The 24,704-nt window shown below is 45.3% G+C and overlaps 1 protein-coding gene across 2 annotated transcripts in view; it reads left to right on the forward strand.

The window, feature by feature from the left end:
* The window catches only part of IL20RB (interleukin 20 receptor subunit beta), a 29,289-nt gene that overhangs the window by 930 nt on the left and 3,655 nt on the right, over positions 1–24,704 (forward strand). Inside the window, exons 2-7 of one of the 2 annotated variants that reach the window (XM_031678073.2) lie at positions 10,559–10,685; positions 12,144–12,334; positions 16,239–16,363; positions 18,382–18,532; positions 20,951–21,022; positions 21,479–21,621. In XM_031678073.2, coding sequence (XP_031533933.1) covers positions 10,559–10,685; positions 12,144–12,334; positions 16,239–16,363; positions 18,382–18,532; positions 20,951–21,022; positions 21,479–21,621 — 809 coding nt within the window. The remainder of the gene's footprint in view (positions 1–10,558; positions 10,686–12,143; positions 12,335–16,238; positions 16,364–18,381; positions 18,533–20,950; positions 21,023–21,478; positions 21,622–24,704) is intronic. The other variant, XM_006216070.4, reaches the window with a different exon arrangement.

The raw sequence follows: 24,704 nt of genomic DNA on the forward strand, positions 1-24,704 counted from the left end.
AAACCCTTCACAGTTCTCCATGTCTCAGCACATGATGTTCAGATCTGCTGTTTTTTTCATGACCCTCTATATTCAAGCCCCAATCCTATTTCTCACTACTCCTTGGAGACAAGTATGGGCCACATGCAGCTGGAGTCTTCACGGCTGGCATGTTATACCCTCATTTCCTCCTCCTGGCCTTTATTGTATTTTCCCACCAGAAAATCTCCAGTCCCTTACTCCATCCCAAACCCATCTTCCCATCATGATTCCAGATGGGTCCCTGCACCTACAGACCCTTTCCAGACCTCTGTCCTTTTACCCTTGACCACATGCACTCTATTTCGGTGATTTACTTCTGTTTCCTGCACTGAAGGTCTGAAGACAGGGCCTGGGCATCTTTCCTGGTGTCCCCACAGCCCTTACCATAGGCTAAGCATGTTGGTTGACTGGTTAGTTAGTTGACCAATTGATTAGTTGGTGGGACAAACAAGTTGCCAGGAAAACACTCCTCCACTAAGCCAGAGGGAGAAGATAGGGAGACCGAATGAGAGGGGGAAAGGTCAGCATTTTCTCCCTATTTTTTTTAAATTGAGATATAATTGAGATATAACATTATGTTAGTTTCAGATGTACAACATAATGATTTGACATTTGTATGTATTATGAAATGATCACTGTAGTAAGTCTAGTCAACAGCTGTCACCATACATAGTTACACATTTTTTTCTTGTGACAAAGTCTTTTAAGATCTACTCTCTTAGCAGCTTTCAAATGTGTCGTACCCATGACATTTGTTTTATAACTGGAAATTTATACTTTTTGATCCCCTTCACCCCTCTTTTAATTTAACATTTTCTTCGATGAGGCAGTCCAATATTTTAAGCCTTTTCCTGAAAACTATTTTAAACAGACCCAGAGGTTAATAATGTGCTCTTCTGACACCTGTAAATTTACACAGGGGAAAAAAAAGAAAAAACCTACCCCACCCTCCCCCAACCAAAAAAAAAAAAAAAAAGTGATGGAAACCACAAAGATGTCAGAGCCAGAAAGACTTTTGTGTGAGTTTTGGCTTTTATCACTTGCTAGTTCAGTTTCACATCACATCACTTCAGTTTTCTCATCTGTAAAATTGTCAAAATAGCCACTTTGAGGTTGGGAGGTGTCACAAGAGATGATGCAAAGGCACTGTGAAGATGTCAGCGTGCCCACCCCAGGTTACTTATCATCTGTTGGTTATGCAAACAGATGTGGTGTCGGCAGATAATTGCGTTAGCTGAGGTCGCCTTTATGCAGTTTTGATCATTTCCTCTGGATTATGTAGGAGCCTGCAATGAATTCTGGAAATTCTAAATGAACTTCTATTACTTACCCTAGATCCCTGGGACAGATGGGTAGCATTCTTGCTCTCTTTTATAGAATTCATTTGCCTTGCCTTGTCCTGTTCAACGATTCCCTCTAGAAATAATAATAATTAGTATCAACAAAAATACTACTACTACTACTAATAATAATAAATAATAATTATTGATGAAATTAATAATAATACTTATTGATAGCATTAATTATAGTAATAATAACAATGACCATCACAACTGCCATTTATGAGCACACACTGTGCTCTAGATCAGCAAAAATGTTCTCTTGACTTCTCACATCCATCCTGCAAGGTAGGTGATTATAATCCCCATTTTATACCCTAGGACAGAGACTCAGAGAGGTTCAGTTATTTGCCCAAGTATAACATCTCATGAGTCAGGGGACTGGGATTTGACTCTGGTCTGGCTGGCTAAAGAGCCTGTGCCCTTTATACCTCCCTGCAGAAGAAGCTGAGACATTGAAGCAGGCCAGAAAGAGGTTGGAGGGACAAAGCAAAAGGAATAAAGATGTGGCTACCTTTTCTGACACATTTGCGATAGCAGTGGTTGGAGATAAAAGTGGCAGAAGAGGACCCAAATGAGGGAGCTGACAGCAGGAGCAGTCAGGGGAAGCCAGCGAGATGTCAGGGAGGAGATGCAAGAATTTCTGCCTGGAAAGTTTGCCCCAGGGCTTCGTGCTGGGTAGCCGTTATGTTTTTTCCGTGGTGCTGCCTTGAGATTTTAGGATACAGGTGTTCAGCGTCAACCTCAGAGCAGCACAAAATGTGAGATAGACAGGGATTAGGAAAAAAGAAGTCAGGCCGAGGCTAATGTCACTCAGGAACCAAGATTTGGTTCACCTGTTAGTTTTCATTCATTCTGCATTTCTGAGCACCTGCTGTGCGCCAGGTTCTGGGTTAGATGCAATTAGAGATGAACAAAGCAGAGCCCCTTGTCTTCAGGGAATGTAAGAACCTGCTGGAAAGTACACTTAGGCCTTTGACGTTTGGGAATTTATCATTCATAGTTTTAACTATTCTTCAGCTACCAGAAGTAAGGTTGAGATCAGTGGTTTTCAAACTCAAAGGCACATTGGAATCACCTGGGGAGGTTTTAAAAGTCCAAATGCCAGAATTTCACAGACAGAGATCTGACTTCACTTAGGGTGCTGCCTGGGCTTTGGGATTCCCCCCTACCAAAAACTTCCTGGGTGGGGCTCCTTAGAGAAGTGGTTTATTCTATAACAGGAAAGAGAAAATACAAGTCTGGAGGATCTTGTGGTAAGGAAGAAAGTGCTCAAAAAGGATGGGGGTAAAAATGCAACTAGTGTCCAGAATTGGATCCTGGAATGGAAAAAGGACATTAGTGGAAAAATTGGCAAAATCCAAATAAAGTTTGGAGTTCAGTTAATAGTAATGTACCAGTGTTGGTTTCTTAGTTTTGGCAAATGTATCATGACTATATAAGATGTTAGCATTAGGGAAAGCTGAGGAAGGGTGTATAAAAACTCTGTCTACTTACTGTCTATAGTTTTTCTTTCTTTCTAAAATTATTCCCCAAATAAGAAACCTATTAATAAAAATAATAAGGAAAGAGAGAGTCTGAAAGAGCTGCCAATGGCCAAAGCTGGAACAATTTGAGCAACAAAATAAAAAACAATAGAATAAAATAAATTTCCATGAGTCCATACTGATATATCACAAATCTCCACAAATGGTGGAGAAGGAATAGCTCTTCCTTACAGAATTTCAATTAACACATAGAAAATCACCACTAGCAATGATTGTTGCAAGTAATATCCACCAATAGATGCAAAAATTAATGGATGAAAGTTTGAGGAGAAACAGAATATCTACATAGTGTCATAGTATCTCCCCTAAGTTATTAATTATAAGGGGGAAAATGGTAGTTTTACAGTGAAGACACTGCCTTAACCAAGCAGTCAAGGTTAACATCACCAGTAATAAGCCATATTAACATCATGTACTCCCTGTGAGTACATGCCAAAAATGTATAACCTTAATCAAATCATGAAAAAAGACAAAACCAAACTGAGGAATATCCTATAAAACAACTGACTAGTCCTCTTAAAAAATGTCAAGGTCATAAAGAAAGACTGAGGATAGATTGGAGAAGACTAGCTAGAAATGACACCTAAATGTGGGATCCTGGATTGATTCCTGAAAAAAAAAAAGAAAGAAGGAAAGAAAGAGGAGGGTGTAGCTCAGTGGTAGAGTGGGTGCTTAGCATGCAGAAGGTCCTGGGCTCAATCCCCAGTACCTCCATTAAAAAAATAATAATAATAATAAAATAAAAATAAATAAACTTAATTTCCCCCCCTCACCCCCATGCACACACAAAGGGACTTTAGGAGAAAAACTGGTGAAATCTGAATAAAGACTGAGGCTACATTAATGGTATTTCACCAATGTTAATACCTTCATTTTCTTATTTGTACAATGGTGATGTACATGTGGAAGGCTGAGTGAAGGGTACATGGGAGCTCTCTGGACTATTTGTGCAACTTTACTGTACCTCTGAAATTCTTTCCAAAAAAAACTTAAAAACCCCCCAAAACCCCACAAAAAGCCACCACCCCAGTGATTCTAATGAGCAGGCAAGGTTGAGAACCTCTCCATTCCTGTGCTTCTCAAACTTTACTATGAGTATGAATTGCCCGGGGGATGTTGTTGAAATGCAGATTCTGGTTCAGTAGGGCTTAGGTTGCAGACTGAGAGTCTGCATTTCTAATAAGCTCCTGGATAATGTGATGCCGCTGCTCCAAAAACCATACTTTGAGACTCTGAAGCAATGAATCACTTTTCTGAGGCATGAATTGGTTTGCTGTCCTTTTGAAGCTGGGATGTGGGTACTAGTTACAGAGGCAGTGAGTGATGCCAGCAACCTGCTTAGCAGCCATGTCCTAGCTCTGCCTTGCTCTTTTCTTCTTCTGGTCACAGACAAGGTGATCTCTTGAAATAATTGACTGCATTTGAAGGAGACATTTTGGGGGGGTGTGTCAGTTCATAGGGCCCCACGCGGTAGTCAGAAGAATGGTCCCCCAAAGACGCCCACATTCTAATCCCTAGAACCTGTGACTAGGTGACCTTTTACAGAAAAAGGGATTTAAAAGATGTGATTAATGTTATGGGATTTTGAGATTAGGAGATTATCCTAGATTATCAGGGCGGGCCCAATCTAATCACATGAATCCTTCAAAACTGAGAACCTTTCCTAGATGCAGTGAGAGAGAGATAAGACAGAAAAAGAGGCAGGAGGAATTCAAAGCATGAAAGGGACTCAACCAGTCATGTTGGCTTTGAGGATGCAGGAAGGGGGATGGTGTGCGAGGAAGGTGGGTGGCCACCAGCAGCTGGGGATGGGGAGGAAACAGCCTCTCCTAGAGCCCACAGTCTTGCCAACACCTTGATTTAGCCCAGTTAGACCTGTGACAGACTTCTGACGTACAGAACTGGAAAATAATAAATTTGTGTTGTTTTAAGACACTGTATCTGCGGGAATCTGTTACAACAGCAATAGAATACTAATAGGCCTCAAGAGACAGAGATCAGCTTCGTGAATGTGGCTCTAGGCAAAAATCCTGCTTAGCTTGTTTCCCCACATTGCGCGCCAGAATCTTTTTTTTTTTTCCCTCCAAAGCACAAAAGGAGATTTTATTATTGATATTGATCTGTAAATATACATACTTCCAGAATTTCTCTTTCTGATCATATGTCTCCCTTTCATGCAGTGAAATATACAAATTCAAATTCTTCTCTGGAAGCCAAAAACTGAAAAATGAAAGTGTGCCTTAGGCAAAAGACCACAAGTCAGTAAAAGCATCTATTCTGACTAACCAAAATGAAGATAGTTATGAAAAAAGCTAAACAAAGAAATCCGTATCATCAGATATGAACAAGCAGCAATATCTGCTGAACAAAGATTCTGAATGACAACTCACTTAAGTTTACAGCGAAGCTATATGCCTTCTTTCATGTACTGCACTTTAAATATAAGATATATTATTTATTTATTATTTTATATATATATATTTTTAAATTGAAGTATAATCAGTTTACAGTGTTGTATGAGTTTCTGGTGTACAGCACAATGCTACGGTCATACATGAACATACATATATTCATTTTCATATTCTTAATAGTCCGGTCACAGTTGCCCAGCTCAAGTGTCTATTGGAAACACCACCCAAGAGGCTCCATCTAGTGGGTCTTCTTGAGATACCAGAGTCAGACTGCTAGAGTGAGAGTAATATAATTCTCTATAGTAACAAGAGCGTAACTACTCACAAGGTACCAAACGGTTATACAGAGGGTTCTCGTCTCTCCCTCCAGCTCCGCTGAGAATTCCCATTCAGTGTGGCTGAGGAAATAATTCTTCCCAAATTTGCATCCTCCTTTCCGTGGCCAATATGTCTTTCCTGTCCACACTTAAAGCTTGCTCTCCCCTTTCACCCTGACTATACTCTTTGTTTCTGCATTTGCTCATTTACATCAGGTAGAGACTCTTATTAACTGGTTTCTTCAGAGACTTGACATTAATACACATGGCTGATAGATGACATTTCTTGTTAATGAGAATGCAGTGTGGAGGACAAAGTTTTCTTTTTCTCCGTTTAATTGTGTTGTCTGGACCACAGTGAGCCTTCTCTAACAATTGGAGGGGATTTTTAAACCATTTATAGGGGAAAGGAGTCACTTTCAGCTTGGAGTCTGAGCTGAAAACATAGTTCCTGTTTTGCAGAGTCATTTCCTATTTAGTGTCCTAGCAGAAAATGGATCCTTCTTCCTGCAGTGCACGATACCATGGAACCTGATTAAATGTCCCCTGGCATCAGTAGTTTATGGGCATTACTGCTTTTCCATCTCATACCCAATGTATGTGTGTGTGTGACATGAACATCAATCAGCAAAACAAAGATGGAATTTGGAATATACTGTACAAATGGCAGAAAGATCTTGGAGATGTTGCCTGTAGGGCTCAGAAAATTTTCATCTTAATACAGGAAGGAGATAGATTTAGGACTGTTTCCATAGTGGGGTTAGATTTGGAACTTCTCATGTAGGAGAAGACAGTCACATCAGTTGCAAATTGTTGCATAACATAATGATGCCATGTAAATGTTGAGACATCTTTTGCTGTTGTACCGACTGTGTGCCCCTCGTGAAGAAAGGTATACCCCAAAATTCAACCTCAGTGTGTTGCTTAAAGCCTTGATGAATGTCCTAATCATGAGGTCTCTCCCTAACAGATCTCCCTCAATGATTTAATTGACTGCACCTAATTGTCCAACTTAACTTTTTCACCGGGTACATTTCATCCTGATTCAGTTTATCCCATCATGGTCTTTTAAAATATAACCTGTCATTCAGATAATCAGAATTAATGCTGGTTTTTTAGGTGTAATGACTTTTTTTTCTTTTATTGAAGCATAGTTGATTTACAATGTTGTGTTAGTTTCTGGTGTACAGCATAGTGATGCAGTTATATATATATTCTTTTTCATTATAGGTTATTACAAGGTATTGAATATAGTTCCCTGTGCTCTATGGTAGAACCTTGTTGTTTACATGATTGTGTTTTTTAATTGAAATTTTATTGATATAATTCTAGATTCACATGCAGTTGTAAAAAACAATACAGAGAGGCAAGTTTCCCCAATGGTCTTTTGCAAAACAATAGTATAATATCATAACCAGGATATTGACGTCATTAATACAATCCACCTGTCTTATTCGTATTTCCCCACTTTTACTTGCACTCGTGTGTGTGTGTAGGTTTGTATTTATCACCACAGTCAAAATACTGAACAACTCTAACATCACAAAAAAGTCTCCTGTTGCCTTTTTATAAGTCCCCGCTACTGTACCTTTCCCACTGTTCCTAACCCCTGGCAACCATTAATCTGTTCTCCATTTCTAAAATTTTGTCTTTTCAAAATGTTATATAAGTAGAATCATACAGCATGTAACTTCTTGGGATTGGCTCTTTTCACTCAGCATTATTCCCTGTAGATTCATCCAAGTTGTTTTGTGTTGTGATAGTTGGTTCCTTTTTATTGGATGTACCATAATTGGTTTAACCATTCACCTGTCTAAGGGCACCTGGGCTGATTCCAGTTTGTTTATGAACATTTGTCGTGCATATCTTGTGTGATATAAGCATTCATTACTTCGGGATAAGTGCCCAAGTGTGCGGTGGCTGGGCTGTGTGGTAATTACAAGCTTAGTTACACAAGAAACTGCCCAACTGTCTTCCAGGGTGGCTGTACCAATTCACACTCCCACCAACGATGTATGAGTGATTCACTTTCTCTGCATCCTCACCAGGATTTGGTTTTGTCACTTAAAAAAATTTTTGTCATTCTGATAGCTGTGTGGTGCTATCTCAAGGAGGTTTTAATTTGCATTTCCCTAACAGCTAATGATGCTGAACATCTTTTCATGTACTTATTTGCCATCTGTATGTGCTTTTTGGTGAAATGTTGTCTCTTCATGTCTTTTGTCCATTTTCTAACTGAATTTTTTGCTTTACTACTTTTGGATTTTGAGTGTCTTTATATATATATTCTAGATACTTATCCTTTGTGAGATTGTATAGGTTGCAAATATTTTCTCCCACTCTGTATCTTGTCTTTTGATCCTATTAACTAGGCCTTTTGCAGAGCAAGAGATTTCATTTTTGATGCTGCCCAGTTACAAATTTTTCCTTTTATGGACCTCATTTTGGTGTCAAGTCTAAGAACTCTTTGTCTAGCCCTGGAAATTTTCTCCTGTGTTTTTTCCTAAAACTTTTAGAGTTTTACATTAAGTTTATGATCCATTTTGAGTTAATTTTTGCATAAGGTATGAGATTTAGGTTGAGGTTTTTGCTTGCCTGCAAATGTCCAATTGCTCTAATATTATTTGCTAAAAAGGCTGTCCTTCCTTCATTCAGTTGCCTTTGTACCTTTGCCAAAAACCAGTTGAGCATATATGCGTGGGTCTATTTCTGCGATTTCTATGTTGTTTCATCAATCTGTGTCTATTCCTTTGTCAATACCACACAATCTTAATTACTGGAAGTGTTGAAATTGGGTAGATTGATGTGTCTCATTTTGTTCTTTTTCAAAATTATTTTAGTTTTTCTCATTCCTGTTCCTTTTCTTATAGATTTTAGAAAAAGCCTCTTTATAGCTACAAAAAAACTTGCTGGGCTTTTGATAGAAATTACATTAAACCTGTATGTCAATTTGGGGAGAATTACCATTTAACTATGTCGAATTGTCCAATCCATGAACACAGTATGTCTCTCCATTTATGTAGATTTTCTTTGAAATATTTCACCAGCATCGTGACGTTTCCCCCATACAAATCCTAGATGTGTGCTGTTAGATTTACACCTGAGTATTTCATTTTGGGGGCAGGGGGAATGATTGTAAATAGTATTTTAAAATTTCTGTGTACAAGTGTTCCTTGCTAGTATTTAGAAGTATAACTAATTTTTTAAGTTTATCTTGTATACTATGAACTTGCTGAGCTCACTATTAGTTTTAGGAGGTTTTTTTGGGAGGGGTGGATTCTGTGAGATTTCCTATATCATGTCTCCTGCAAATAGGGGGAGATTTTTTTACTTCCTTTCCAATCTGTACTGCCTTTTACTTCCTTTGTTTGCCTAATTACAATTGCTAGAACTTCTAGTACAATGCCAAATAAAAGGAATGAGAGTGAGGATCCTCGTCTTGCTCCTGATTTTCGGGGGAAAGCCTTCAGTCTTTCACCACTGAGTGAGATGTTAGCGGTAGGTTTTTCTATAGATGGTGTTTATCAATTTGAGATAACTCCCTGCTGCTCTCAACTTGAAGAGACTTTTGTTTTTTGCTTTGTTTTTGTTTTATGTTTATAAATCACGAATGGGTGCTGGATTTTGTAAATGCTTTTTTGGTATTAATTGATATGATTGTATGTTTTTTTCCTTCTTTAACTTGTTGATATGGTGGATTACATTAACTGATTTTCAAATACTGAACTCGCCTTGCATACTTGGAATAAACTCCACTTGATCACGGTGTATAATCCTTTTTAAATTTTATTAATTTTTTATAGCTAATATTTTGTTAAAGATTTTTGCATCTAAGTGCATGAAATATATTGATCTATAGTCTTTTTAAAAAAATATGTGCTATCTTTGTCTGATTTTGGTTTCAGGGTAATACTGGCCTTATAAAGTAATTTGGAAAGTGCTCTTTCCTCTTCTATTTTTTCGAAGAGATTGTATAAAATTGGTGTTAATTTTTCTTTAACTTTCACAATATTCTCCAGTGTAACCATCTGGGCCGGAGGATTTCATTTTTGAGAGTTTTAGAATTATGGATTAATCTTTATATTTACATAGCTTTATGTTCCCCCCATGTCTGACTAGGCAAATGTTTTGTTGGCTTTACGAGAGGAAGGATGTCAGAGAAGACCATGCCCCACCCTCCTATGTTACCCCACTGCAGCTGGCCCTTTCCCTTGTCATCCCTTGGGTGAATACAAGTTTAAGGGTGGGGAGGCAGGAAGCCTCCCTTGTGGGTACCCCAGGTGTTTCCTCACAGGGCAGGCCGTGGACGCTGAGGGTGAGATGAGAGGCGTCTCCAGGGTCCTACGTTAAAGAAGCGTGGGCACCAGGCAGGGTGTCCCCAGCAGCTCCCATCCCCTCGTGGTCACAGGGCTTGATAACGAACAGCAGGTGCCGATCTGGAGACAGGCAGAGAGATGAAAAGTCCTAGGCGAGGGCCCCAGCCCCATACACACGGTGCTGGTGATGGTATCGCTGCAACTGTAACAGCAAAGGGAGGCAGGTGTTGGGCATTGAGAGACGAGCGTGTGAAAGTTGGAGGAGAAGGACCATAGGAGGAGATCCAGACTGCACGCTGGGTTACACGCAACGATGAGCCCTGGGGCTGCCCAGAGTCCTTATGAGGGCTGGTTCAGCCTCACAGGCCTCTGTGATTCTGTGTGCAAACTGTAGACCGACTGTGTGCACACATTGGGCACACTGCACCCACCTGTGTGAGCAGATGCTTGTGTCCTGCAAAAATTTAGCACGAACACAAGTATGGTCAAATGAGAGTTGTTTCTAGTTCCTAAGCACGTGAGGCCTTAATTAGGAACTAGCTTGAAGCTGTGGCATTTCCCTGACGTGAGCTCACCTGTTGGCTTGTCCACCTGCCTTGATCCCAGATGCAGTGGCTGTCCTGCCTGCCCCTCAGAACCTCTCTGTACAATCGACCAACATGAAACATGTCTTGACATGGAGCCCGGTGGTCGTGCCTGAAGAAATAATACACTATTCTGTCGAGTACCAGGGGTGAGTTTTGTTTTGTTTTGTGTTTTTTCCCTTTAGGCAGTAGTTAATTCCTGGAGGCCCATCCCTCATCCCTGAGCTCCAGAAGGCACTGAGGGCCCAGGGAGAGATGTCCCATGATCTGCCCCCTCTGTCTGCAAGGGCAGTGAGAGGGTTGAAGCAGCGAGGGAAATTGCCCTGTGGATTTGACAGTGGGCTCCCCGGAAACACGATATGTATAAGCACATTTTGGTGAGGCTTCTTTTCAGCAGTGAGTCAGTCCCATGCTGAAGAAAATCTTAAGAATAAATCAGTTTGACTCTGAGTTAAGGTGGAGAAATCACTGGAGACTCAGATCCTTTGGGGGTGGTGGAGACCTCAGCTTTCCTGACTGCGAGCCTGCCCCTAGGGACCAAAACAAATCATGACCCTGTAGGTCAGCCGGCCCTTCTCCAGGTGTCCCAGCCCTCAGAGCTGTTGAGGAGTGACAGGGACACAGGAGGCGCTCTATGTATTTCACTAACAATGAATACAAACTGAGCACCTACGCTGTGGAGACATTCTCCCGTACTCGGGTACCGTCGACAAAATTTCTGGATATAGGGAGCTTACATTTAGAGGAAGAGGCCATAAAAGGGTAAAGAAATAAATATACTAAGTCTGCACTGTCCAGTGTGGTAGCCACTAGATACGGATAACTATTCAAACTTAAATTAAATTAAATTTAAAAAATCAAATTAAAATGTTTCCCTGTCATATGAGCCACACTTCACGTTCTTAATGGCTGCACGTGGATAGTGGCTACCATACTGAACAACACCGAGACAGCATTGCCACCAGCACAGAAAGTTCTGTTGGGCAGCACTGCTCCGGGTGAGTTAAGACAGAAATCAGCACTAGGAGGAAGCTTAAAGTCTGATGCAACAGAGTTGACTCTGAGGCAGCTTTTTATTAGGTGGTCAGGAAAGGTTCTAAGGTAAAAAGAGCTTGGCTTGTTGGAGGAAGGGCGAGGAGAGAGCAGCATGTTAAGGGGTGGAGTGAGAGAGGAGCCCGGAGAGTCTTGCAGGCCACGGGGGAGAGTCTGGATTCCATTCTAAGTGCCTTGGAAGCCACTAAGGAGAGAAATGTGATGCTCTGCTGCGTGATGAACAGTTTAAAGAATGGCAGGAATGGAAGCAGGAAAATTAGTCAGGAGACACAGCAGGGGAAGGGATGCAGTGACTGAGACTGGGGTGGTGACCGGGCAGATGGAGAGACCAGGACAGGTTGGGGTTTAAGCCTAGGTTTCCCTTGCCTGGCGAGAAAAAGAGTGAGGAAGAGTGGGTGGTGGGTGAGGGACGGGAGGGGAGGGAGGAACTAGAGTGTGGAGCAGAATCTTCTTCTGACCCATAAAAAGTAGGTGAATGAGACAGTTTCTTGCAACGACCACTGAGCCCGGGTCAAAGGGGCTGGTGTGACGCTTCCCCTCCTCTCTTTGGCCAGAGAGTACGAGAGCCTGTACATGAGCCACATCTGGATCCCCAGCAGCTGGTGCTCCCCCACTGCAGGTCCTGAGTGTGACATCACGGACGACATCACTGCCACTGTGCCCTACAACCTCCGCGTCAGGGCTGTCCTGGGCTCACAGACCTCAGCCTGGAGCACCCTGAAGCAGCCCTTTAATCAAAACTCGAGTAAGGCCCTTCTCTCCTTCCTCCTCTGCCCCCACCAGCCTCCCGTTCACTGAGGGTTTGGGGATTCTTTTTAGCATCAAATTAAGCTTGCAAATCCAGGGAGAGTATTGGGGAAGTAAGCAACCATGACTGGTCCATTTCAAATATTGCCAGCTGCTTCCCACAGACCGTCTTCTCTCATTTTGAGAGAAACTTTGGAAGTCATTCCTGTCTCTGGAAGGAACGCTGATCTGGAAGAGAGGAGAAGGGGCTAGGACGGCCTCTCTCTGCCCTGGCAGTGCCTCCCATCCGGCGCCTCATTAACCGCATCTTCGCTGCCGGTGTCAGCATCCTCTCTGTGCAACAGGGGTGATGCATTAACAGACAGACAGAAACAGTCCCTTGGAAATAAATGACTTTTTCATACCGACAGAACGTGGAAAATGATTAAGAAGTAAGGGAAGACTCCAGATCGGTGGCCAAATATGGCAGAGTGCAAACAATGACGGCTGTGTAAAAGTGTGTGTTGGCGGGGGTGGTGGGGGTGCGAAGGGTGGCAGTGGGAGCAAGTGCTGGGTGGCCGGGGGTAAGGAAGCAGCTGGTCACATGGCAAAGGGCTTTGACCTAAAGCCTCATCAGCTCAGCAGAAGTGGGTCATGGAAGAACAGAGGGTCTGGGCTGGGTCTGTCTTAGAGAACAATCACTCTGGCTGTAGTGTGAAAAGTAAATGTGGCAGGACAAGCCTGCAGGGCAGGGGAAGAGTGAGGAGGCTGCTGTAACCCCTAGCTGAGCCCGGGTGGGTCCTAACCCCAGGAGTAGGGGAGGGCATGGGGAGGAGAGGACAAGTTCACAAGGCATGGCTGAGTTAGAAAAGACAGAGCTTGAAAACCAGTTACTGGGCGACAGAGATAATGGAGGACATAATAATAGTGTCCATCTTCCCACTGGGGTTGATGAGAATGTCATCCAAGGCAGAGAACCCAGGAAGGCAACTGGTCTTGAGGAACAGGAGATACTCCTGCCTTTGGGCTCTTTGAGATTGAGATTCCTATAAGATAACACGCCACAAATGTCTGGCAGTTGGAAATCAGGCCCCGGGGCTCAGACAGATCAAGGTCAGACACACAACACAAAATTAATAGCTAGTGGCTTGGGAGCATGTGAGATTGTCCCGGGACAAGATATGAGGGCAAAGAGGACCAGGACAGGATCCTGGGAAACCTCTGATTTAAAAAGAGGACAGAGGGAAGGACGCCAGTAGGTGGCTGGGCAGGGAGAGGGTCGTGGGAGAACAGACAGCAGGTGACCGGCCTGAAGGAGGCCCCTAAATGGGTCCTTGAGAAAGTGGCTTCACGGAGCAATGGGGATGTGATCAGGTGCCGGCTGGACGGTTGCGTGGAGGTGGGAAGGAGCATGGCTGTGGCAAGGTGTGACCCATTCAGAGATGCAGGAGAGGCAAGGGAAAGGCCTTCAGTGAATTCTGTTTTCTCAGTGTGGCGGGTGCTCCCCTGCTGTGAGTGGGGACAGAAGAAATTTTGGGGCGGCATCTACAGTAATGGAACGAGTCAAATGTTACTGAGGAGTGTAGGAGATTGAGTAGAAATCAGGAAAGTTTAGAAGGTGGGGGAGCCCATGCTGGAAAGGGGCTGAGGAAGGTGAAGATAGATTTGAAGGGAGAGTTGGTCCTCCAGAGTCAGACAGATGTGGTTCAAATCCCAGCTCAGCCCCTCGATGGCTGGGTCTCTGCCCACCCCTCTGTAAGAAAGGCAACGGTTTGCCTCACTGGGTAGTTGTGGGCAAGATGAGATGTGTAAATACTCAGGGCAGTGCTCTCCTGTCATAGCACCCAGCTGTTAGTAAGTGTTATTATTATTGTTATTGCCCTAGGGATGCCCAGAGTTGAAGGCCAGAGAGCAGAGGAAGGAGGGAAGAGGTGGGGGCAGGAATGAGACCTTGGAGTGGGACACCGATAGGAGTTTTGGTGCAGAATGCGGGCTCCTCTGCCCAGGGCTCTTTCCCTAGGCACCAGGAGGACACGGTGGAAGTAGTGGGATCGCAGCGCCAGGCACTGGGGGAGCCTGAGGGACACTGGAGGGTGGTGCAGCTCTGCCTCTGCCCGCAGTGCCCAGGAGGCACCAGCACCACCTCCCTCTTGCTTCTGGAAGCACAAGGCTCCAGCTGAGATCATTGCTGGGGGCTGGTGGCTGTTGTTGGAAAGGAAGGCAAGGGGCATTTGGAAATAAGGAAGTGTGGCGGGTGTGCAGTAATGCTGGAGAAAGCCAACATAAACAGGGAAGGACTCGCTGCACAGGGGGAGCTGCAGAGCAAAAGCCTCTCTACCTGCGCCAAGAGCAGAAAATGCCGTCCTGTGTGGTCCCTGTGCAGGTGGAGTTAGCTGCAGAGCTGGGATGGAATCGAAACTCTGAAGAGTATTAAGTCTGTTCTTTGGCCTTTGAAAAAGATCACCCTGACTTCTTCTCAGACATGTGAAAAATCTTGTTTTAAGGCTTTCCTGAAAAAGAGCTCCTGCTCTTAAAGGGAAGCCTTTGTTGAGGGCAGAAGCTCTTAACTTTGATTGCATGAAGTCAAGTCACAGGAAACTTTAGAACCACTTATCTCTGGGACTCATCCCCAGAGTCTGATTTAAATGATCTATGTACATTCTGTTCATTGGAAATTAAAAGTTCTCCCCAGGTTAATCTCAGAGTTGAGATCCTCTGGCACAGTGCTAAACAGCCGACACAGCAGAGTCTAGAAATGTGGAAAGACATGGGCTCAAATTCTGACCGTTAACTGGGTGATTCTGGGAAAGTCACTTAACCTCTCTGAGGCTCAGTTCCACCATCTGTACAATAGGAACAGTATTTACCTTCTTACGCATGCTGGATGGAGTAAGTATGTTGATTACAAAGGACAGAGGTTCCTGCCCCAATACTGTCAAAAAATTCTCTGAACTGAAATGATTTTGGGCTATTTTCTCTAATTCTATTCTTAACAAAAATAGAGATCAGGGGATCCACTTCTAATCATGTTTGACTTAAAACTGGAAGGGTCAAACATCTCTCTTTCTGCTAGAGTTGTTTCAAAGGTAGGTCATATGAAGCCTCTGAACTGGGTATATTTTACTGGGTTGGTCCCTGACTTCCTGAGTCCTCCTGTCCCCTATTCAGGCAGCTCTTCAAATGCCAGGAAATGCTTTGTTCTCTGAAAGCTCTCTGCAGGAACTGCCTTTCTTTTGAGTATCCACTGACACCAGAGCAGGAGGATTTAGCCCAGAACACACTCCAGTCTACTTCCTAAGCCAAGGCCCGCAGTCGGGGTGGCCTTCTGGTCCTGCAGAGTCTGGATCTGAGAGGCACGTCTGGATCCATCATCAGTAGCCAGGAGCTAAAGACTGTCTGTGGGCCCTTCTGTTCTTGGTCTGCTGATGGGACAGTATCCTTGAGGGCTGCTGGCCTCTCTGGGATCCAATTATATGAAAGATAATATTTGTGTTTATGCTGTAATTTCTAGAGGTGATTATTGGAACTTGTAAAACCCTCTGATTTTTCAACATCCCCCATGAAGGATATGAGATGAATAATCTTTGGGTGGAGAATAGAAAGGCCAACCCATCCACAGGCTGCTGATTTGCTGGAGTTTGAATGTTATCAGCAGCCTGTCTATATCACTGATCTATGGGAATTGTAGTAAGTTGCTGTTGCTTGTTTCTTCCACTTGCTCATTGTTCATTTGCTGTACTGAGCACTTGCTGAGTACAGGAGAGGACTGGTGTACATGCTTCTGCATGCTGTGAGGCCACACCCAAACCCCTCCCTTCCCACAAGCCTGGCCTGTTTCCACCGATGACTTGGTCATGGTGTTCTTGAACAGAAATCAGTCCTGTCTGGAGCTGGCTCTGATTCTCCCCTTATCTTGCCAACAGCCATCCTCACCCCACCTGGAATGGAAGTCACCCAGGATGGCTTCCACCTGGTTATTAAGCTGGAAGACCTGGGGCCCCAGTTTGAGTATTTCGTGGCCTACTGGAGGAAGGAGTCCGGTGCCGAGGTGAGATGTCTGGCCTTTCCCTTTGAGTTAGACTTTGGGGACGAAGTCACAGACCTCTGAGAGCTGGGTGAGGAAAGCCAGCCTCTGCATTGTGTGCTGTCTCGGGTGGCCTGAGGGTGAGCAGGCCTGGGTGAAGTGTGAGAAAGGAGGGATGGGAAGAAACTGACAATCCCCACAGCTTTGTCCTCAAAGGACTGCCTTGTTCCAACCCAGACCTTGGCTGGCGCCTTCCCAGGCCAGATTTGCTGAAGTCTGGGGGCTGCCTCCTTGCCCTGAACTCTAACATAGTCGGATCCACGATACCTTTTCAGCGCATTTCTTCTCCCTTATCTGTGTGTCTTTTTGGCCATTCTCCCTGGCATGTTTAGGACCAGGGTGCTCCAGATCACCAGGATGATTTCAATAGTGTAGGAGGTTGGCACAAACCTCTGGAGGGTGTGTCTTTGGGTGGGGTGCAGAAGTTGGGGCAGAGAGCCAGGAGCTGACTTACGAACAAATCTTTTTATGAGTGGGTGGGTCGCCCAGAATGCCTAAATGGGGTGCTGCCCATCCCGTGGGATGTCTGCTGCAGGCTGGGCTGGGTGGGAGGTCAGCTCTTTCAGAGGGAGGGGCCAAACATCCTGCAGCCGCAGCCACAGAAGGGGTGGGGATTGAGCAGCCCTGTGGAGGCCCTGTCCCCACGGACATGGTGACAAGGCCGGCTCCAGTTGATACAAGGGGAAATAGGCTTTATCACAAGGATGAATACGGTGCAGTAAGGGGCTCTCACAGACTGCACAGAGCGGGCCCAGAGCCGGGCTGCTGCACTGCCTCACTTACGCAGGGATCTGGTGGAATCCTCATTGCCCTCTGGTGGGCCCTCTCTCCCCTCTTTCCCTGACCGCCTCCCCAGCTTACCCCCAGGCCCTGATCCCTCACACTCCTTCCTGTGCATGCCTGTGGCTATCAGACCCTTACTGGGCCTGACTACCCCCCACCATGTCCTCTCCCCTTGGTCCCTGCTTCTAGCTACAGGTATTCAGTTCCCCAAGACCAGTTCCCAGGAAAGGAAATGTGACTGGTCCTGCTTATCTTATCAGGCCAAGCCTCTGGATTACTAGTTGCTGGCCAGGCTCTGATAGACCCTTCTCAGGCCAAGGGTACCCCTGATCTAATGACACTGCCTGAGAGACAGGGCGTGTGGCCCACTCATCAGGGGATGGGGGTTGGGTAGCTTCACCTGGAAGGTGATACGTGTCGGTGAAATGGGCCATAGCAATGGTTTCCAGTATTTACTCCTATTGGGCTAGCCAGGGCCCTGTGGTAGAACATGGCATTGCCAGCCAGGCAGATGGAGTGGTGGTCAGGGACAGATCAGGGCCTGGGCTGGAAGGAGCAGGCAGATCCCTCCGATGCTTTGGGAGGCATGGGGCTGGTGCTGGGGGAGGAGCATGTACCCTGAGTCACCTGGGCTTGGCCCATAGGTTCAGACATGGAGCACAGGCCTTGGAGGGTAGGTGGGGGTGGAGGGGTATGCAGATGGATGGATAGACACACTGGACTGATGGGTGCGTGAGGAGGCACTGCCCACTGGCTCCACTGCTTCCGTGCACTGATCCCCTGGGCAGCAGTGGTCAGGCCACGCCCCTGGTCATTTTATGACCTTCAGGTCTCTGTCCAAACATTATGCTGTTGGAGAGGCCTCCTCTGCCTGTCTTCTAGTGTTTCCTCATTGCTCTCTCCCTGCCTGCCCTGCTTCATTTTCCTTCATAGCCCAACATCACCACATGTGTTCTACGTTGTCTGTCTTCTCCCACATAAGCTCCCTAAGAACAGGAACTTTGTTTTGTTCAATGTCCCAGTGCCTACAACAGTGCCTGGCCCCCAGTAGGTGCTAAAGAATAAAGAAATAAATACGAATGAATGAGGAACATTCTGTTTGCATCCTGGAAAGAAATATTTGCAGGTTTCCTTCCCTCCCCTCTCCCTCTTTCCTGTCCTGCTTCCCTCAGGGTGTCACTATTTTTTGGTTCCTAAAGGAACACGTCAAGATGGTGATGAATGGGGGTGTTCCAGTGCACCTGGAAACCATGGAGCCAGGCTCTGCCTACTGCGTGAAGGCCCAGACCTTCGTGAAGGCCATTGGGAGGCACAGTGCCTTCAGCCAGGCGGAATGTGTCAAGGTGCAAGGTAAGGCTGCCTGTCTGTCCCTGCAGCCCCACCTGGGTCACACCCCCTCTTGGGGGATGCTCAGTGCCGTTGCTTCCTCTGGTTCCGAGTCTCCCCTCCCACCTAGGTGGGGTGGGTTCCCGTGGTCCACCCTACGGCTGGGCAGGGGTCACTTGGCAGCTGTCTGGGATACTTTCCCCTGAAGGGTCCCAGGGCCTGAGGCCAGACTTTGCAAGGCTGGGTTAGTGGGTGGCAGCTGCCTGTGAATCAGAGGGGTTTGCAGGTGAGGCCGCCAGGGGCCTGAGAGTCAGGCCTTATGAGGACGTAGCCCACCGTATAGCACAACTGCTCTCAGCTGGGAGAGGCCTTGTGGAAAGTCTACAGAATCCTCTTGTTTGACTTAATTTTTTTCCCCTGAAGTTTTTATAGTCTAAAAACTTACGATGAAAAGAAACCAAACCAAACCAAACCCCACATCCTGTGATCCTGCCACACAAAGCCACTAGTGACATTAGTGTCTAACTTTTTAGTCTTTAAAAAATTATTATTTTGAATATTTGATACATTTATACGGTTCAAAAATATGATAAGATACACATGGAAACTCCTTCCTCCCCTTCCTTCTCAACCATATAATCTGCACCCCTCCCCCACAGGTATTAGCTTTTTGTATATCCTTCTTTTAAACACATTTACAAGCAGATGAGAATATATTTTTATATATTTCCCTTCTTTTTAGCACACATGGTAGCATGTTCTATGTGCTGTTCTGGATCTTGTCTTTTTCACTTTATATATGTTGTAGATTTTTCCACATCTATAAAGAACTTCTCCATCCTTCTTTACAGCTACATAGTATTCCATTGTATGTACATATGACTAATTTAATGAATCCTCTGTTGATGGGCATTTAGTTTTTTTTCCCAATAGTTTACCATTACATCCAATGCTTTAATTAATTACCTTGTACACAGATCATTTGCTGGTGTATTTGTAGGATAAATTCCTGGAAGTAGATTTGTTTGGTCAAAGGCAAGCACATTTGAATTTTGACTGCTGTTTCCAAATTACCCTTGAAAGGGGTGTTATCCTTCATATGGACACATGTCATAGTTGTATTATATAAACACTTTGTGCCTGCTTTTTTGTTATTATCATTTTTTTAATTGAAGTATAGTCAGTTACAATGTGTCAATTTCTGGTACACAGCATGTGCCTGCTTTTTTTTTCTTTTTTAAAAATATCATATCCAGAACATTTTCCATGTAGATTTTCTGACAACCATTTTACACTACTTTTTAAAACCATGCAAGCCAAGCTTGTTAAAAAATTCAAATGACACAGAAGTGTAAAATAAGAGGTACATGTTCTCCATTCTCCCTCACACCACCCAGAAGATTTCTTTTGGCAAATTTGGCATTTAATATTCCAGTCACTGTGTTATACCAGTACTCACAGGCACAAATGGGACTGTACTGTGCTCACTGTTCTGTGCCTCACTTATCTTCACCTGGAGTCTATTGTGAACATCTTTTCATGTCAGTGCATATGGATCCACCTCATTCTTAAGGAGGACGCATAACAAGCCAATATATGGATGTGCAAAATTATATGTAACCATCCCCCTGTTAATAGGCATATTCTGTGCTTTCTAGTCTTTTGCTGCTACAACCCATGCTGTAATGAGCAAGCTTATATATGTCCTAATTCTCATTTTAATAGCCAACTCCTAACCTGCCATGCTGATCCTCCATAATGTATTCAATCATCCTCTATTTTGGGGTATTTAGATAATTTCTATCTGCTTTTGAAGATGATGTTCATTCACTGATACATTCATTCACTTAGTGAATAATTACTGAGCACTGACTCTGTGCTAAGTGCTGGCCCTGTCACTGGGACACAGCAGGGAAGTCTCTGCCCTCACAGAGCTTACCTTCTGGCTGGGGAGACAGAGTGCAAATCAGTAAGCAAATGAGATGGTTTCACTTGGTCCTACGCGCTCTGAGAAGACACACCAGAGCACGCTGGGGGCGGCGGGAGGCGCAGGTGTTCTGCTTTGGGCAGAGAGAGAGAGACTGGTTATGAGGCTGCTGCTCTGGTCCAGATACCGCTGTGAAACTGCTTTATGCATATAATTGTTTCCTTCCTTGGAACTATCTTTTTGGAATCCACTCACAGGAGTAGATGAAAGGGTATGAACATTTGTACATCTCTTGATGTGTACTGCCAAAATAGTTTCGGAAAGCACTGAAACAAACCACGGTGCCCCCAGCCACACGGGAGAGCCCACTAGCCTCTCCGAAGCCTCGCTGGCTGGCTGGGCCACCGTTCACATGGTGGGTGAGCAGTCCAGCCCAGAGGGGCTAAAGAACTGCCTGAGGTTCCACAGGACAAGAGAGATGGGAAAATAATCCATCCTTCCTTCCGCATCTCCAGACGCTCAGACTTGGCACTTTCTGACACATCACTTAGTAGAATGTGGAGCCAGTCCTACCTGTGTGACCTGGGGTAAGTCACTTAACCATCGGAGGGGCTTGATATATCAGAGTTATTATGCGACTGTGTTCTGAACTCAGTATTTTCCTCCACAATGTGAATCAGTGCCAAGAGCAAATTGTGAAACACACTTTTTTTTTTCAGTTACCGCCCAGCTCCCTTCTGTGCTGCTCACTCCTCCTCCTGCCCGGGGCCTTCACAGACGAAGCTCCTCCTTTTCCCTTCCCCAGAAAAAGATTGTAATCTTCCCTGGGGCTTTCTGGAAACCAAGCCTTCACCTGGATTCTAGGAAAATGGTCTTAATGGTGGAAATTTTTGTCATAAGACATCCATCAAACCTCGGGGTGCTGGCATTTGCTGTCTTGGCTGGTCTGCAGAGCCAACGACGGGAGAGTGCGGGAGGCCCAGGATCGGCGAGTTCATCTTCACTGTTGTCTCCTGAACTGCTTGCTGTCTTTCTGTTTCCAGGAGAGACCCTGCCCCTGGCGCTGGCCCTGTTTGCCTTTGTGGGCTTCACGCTGATCCTTGTGGTTGTGCCGCTGTCCGTCTGGAAAATGGGCCGGCTGCTCCGGCACGCCTGCTGCCCCGTGGTGGTGCTCCCTGACACCTTGGTAACTGTGTTCTTTTCTCCTTTCTGCGTGATACTGACCAGATGTAGTTTGAGCCTGAGTGGGACAGGGACACATGATTTGTGAGTTTACAAGCGTTGGCACAAAGAGGGGAGAGAAGCACTTATAGGACTTCCCTTCTAACCAGAGGGGCAGGCTGGGAGACCGCCCTTCTCCAGGGAGTGGTGGCCTTCCTCAGGCTCCCTTCCGGCCGCCGGTCCTTACCTTCAGGGCCTTGCCCAGCCCAGGAGGTTTGGCATTTCAGGACTCATGCACAGTCTTACTGGACCAGCCTGCTGAATGTTCTTGGCCCCATCCTATCACTATAACAGCAGCTCCATCCAGTAACACTTTCCAACACAACATATTCAATTCATGCGCCAAGAGCCTCCTTGGTTCTTGGGGAGGGGGCATGTGTGTGAATGTGGGGTGCACATGCTTTGCCTTTGGGGGCTGGGGGATAGTCTCAACCTGCGCAGTGACCACCCAAGGTTGGGGATGTCCCCCAACGTCTCACAAGCCAGGTTTCTTATCTTATCCTAAAGACCCTGGGCCACAGGTCTGAGTCACCCCAGTGGGTGAAAAGCCAGGGTCCGGGAGAAGCAAAAACAGGCCTCCGGAGCTTCGGGCACATTCCGTCTGTCTGCCTCCCCCCACCACCTCAGACCTCAGAACCCAAAGCAGTGCAACTAAACACAACAAAACCATAACAAAAGCAAACCCATCCTCTCACCTCAGGGATTTCTCACAGTTCTCTCCTGGGAGGAGGGGTTAGCAGCTTCTCAGAAGCACCCAGAACCACAAGGTCCTGCAAACTACACATCTGTGTAATTCCTTATCCGCCTGGAGTCCCTCTGGAAGGAGGCCCTCCTGGGAAGTCTCCTGGCCCTGAGGGCATGGGCCGTGCTCCCCCTTCACAGGGGGATGAATCCTCCCTGCAGCCCAGTCCTCAGGACCCCGTCCCCCAACCCTATTATCCTTTCTTTCCGGGACTTCTAGGGGGTCACGACTTTAGGGGACAGTAGCCCTAACTAGGGTTAAGGGCCAGGCACCATTCTAAGACTTTACTTATATTGGCTCACTTCATTTTCCCCTTTCCATGATGCTTACCAACCAGTGTACTTTGCATCAGTTTCCCTCCAGCCCCTCCGGATGACTGAACGGTTTACTGCGGAACATAAAGGCAGTGGGATGTATCGGACACGGGGGATGGTGGGGGGTGGGGGGTGTTGCGTTCCCTTCAGCCAGAACATGAGGGGCTCAGGGCTCCTTGCAGCATGAAAGGATGTGTATTTTGCAGTTGTTGGGGTGATGTTTGATAGGTATAAATTGGGCCAAAATGTTTGATGACGCCATTCAGATCGTCTTTGTCCTTACTGATTTTTTTTGATGTAGTTCTATTGGTTATTGAGAGACACCAAAAGTCTCTAACCCTGAGTGTGAGTGTGTCTGATTCTCCTTTTATGTCAACTTTTCCTTCATGTACTTAGGTGCATACATATTTCTGATTGATAGGTCTTCCTGAGTCACTGAGTCTTTTTATCAGCATGAAATGTCCCTCTTTATCTCTGGCAGTATTCCTTCTCCTGCTATCAACGTAGCCCTTTTTTTGTTTACTATTTGTATGGGGTGTCTTCTTCCATATTTTTACCTTAAACTTACCTGTGTCCTCAGATTTAAAATCTCTCTTGAAGTCTCTTGAAGCAGCATAGAGATTTTTTTCTTTTAAATAAAGCCATTCCAACAACCTCTGCCACTTAATTGGAACGTCTAGTCCATTAACGCTTACCTCTGGTCCTCTCACTTTCTAACTTCTGTGTTTGCACCCATATCTGTTTTCTGCTTCTTCAAGCCAGCAGGACTGTCACTGTTCATGGCACCAAGAGAAACCTGCCTGCAGACCCAGAACTGTAAAAAAAAAAAAATGTGGGAAACTCACCCAGAGACATTCCCTTCTTCCAAGTGTCAACTTTGGGTTGCTTTCCAGTGACTTAAAAAAGTTGGCTTTGTATCTTGATCAGGTTTTAAAATTGATCTGGTCTGATGATTGCTCCTCTGTCGTGAGTGGAAGCAGAGCTGGGTAATAAAAGAAGAATCCCTGAACGAACCCAGAACGGTGATGATGACAGTGATGATGGGAGGGGCATTCCTGGCTCAGCAGGTTTCAAGCTCTTTTCCCTGTACATGGTGAAGAGCTCAGCCTCCTTGGCTGGACTGCATCTGGTAGTCACCCTTTTTGGCTTTCCTCTCAACTCTGTTGCCCATGCTCTTGGGCTATTCCATTCTTAACACCTTCCCTTGTTTTCTCTCTTCTGGTCCTACATTCAGTGACCCAGCGGAGTTTCCTCCTGACATGAGGGTCAGGGGGCACTCGGATCCGCCCAAGACTCAGTACGTTGTTAGGAAGCCACAGAGTAAAGGGCCAGAGAAGAACCATATAAAGGGTCCGTTATAGAATTTCAGGTGCACAAGAAAAGCCCTCAAATGGCAAGAGCTCCTAGGAATCCTAATGCATTATGAGCCACACCTTAAAAATAGCTTTTGGAGGAAACCAAGCAGCTAAGATGAGACCAAGAGACAAGGAGATTCTATGAGAGAATGACCACTTTCGTCTGGGGAGACAGATGCCACGCCTCTTGGCCACCTTTTGCGTCTCTGTTCTTCTTACCATCCTTCCAACGTTGTCCCAATGTCTGTTCCAGAAAGCTTTTAATTTTTATTCTGTTTCTCCCCAGATTTTAAAGTGGACAGTGTCTCTGCATATATGCCTTTCCCACAGTGCTGTGTGAGAAACAGATCACTAGTGCCCCTCAGACCCCAGATAGGTCCGGGAGCCACGCATCACCACCGCCATCTGCTCCCCCTCAGCCCTTGACTTTAGTAGAGCCTCGCTACACTTCAACATTTGCATTCGTTATAGGCAATCCTCTCAACTATTAAAAAGCAGCTTCCAGCCAACCTGGCACAATCCACACATCTTTCCAATTAAACCATGGAAAATTACCAAGTGGAAATCCTTGACAAGGCTTCGAAAAGTCTGATGGGTTTTGCAAGTGTTGGTCTGTTTGGATTCAACATTTCATGTC

Source organism: Vicugna pacos, chromosome 1, assembly GCF_048564905.1.
Source record: "Vicugna pacos chromosome 1, VicPac4, whole genome shotgun sequence".
NCBI lineage: Eukaryota > Metazoa > Chordata > Mammalia > Artiodactyla > Camelidae > Vicugna > Vicugna pacos.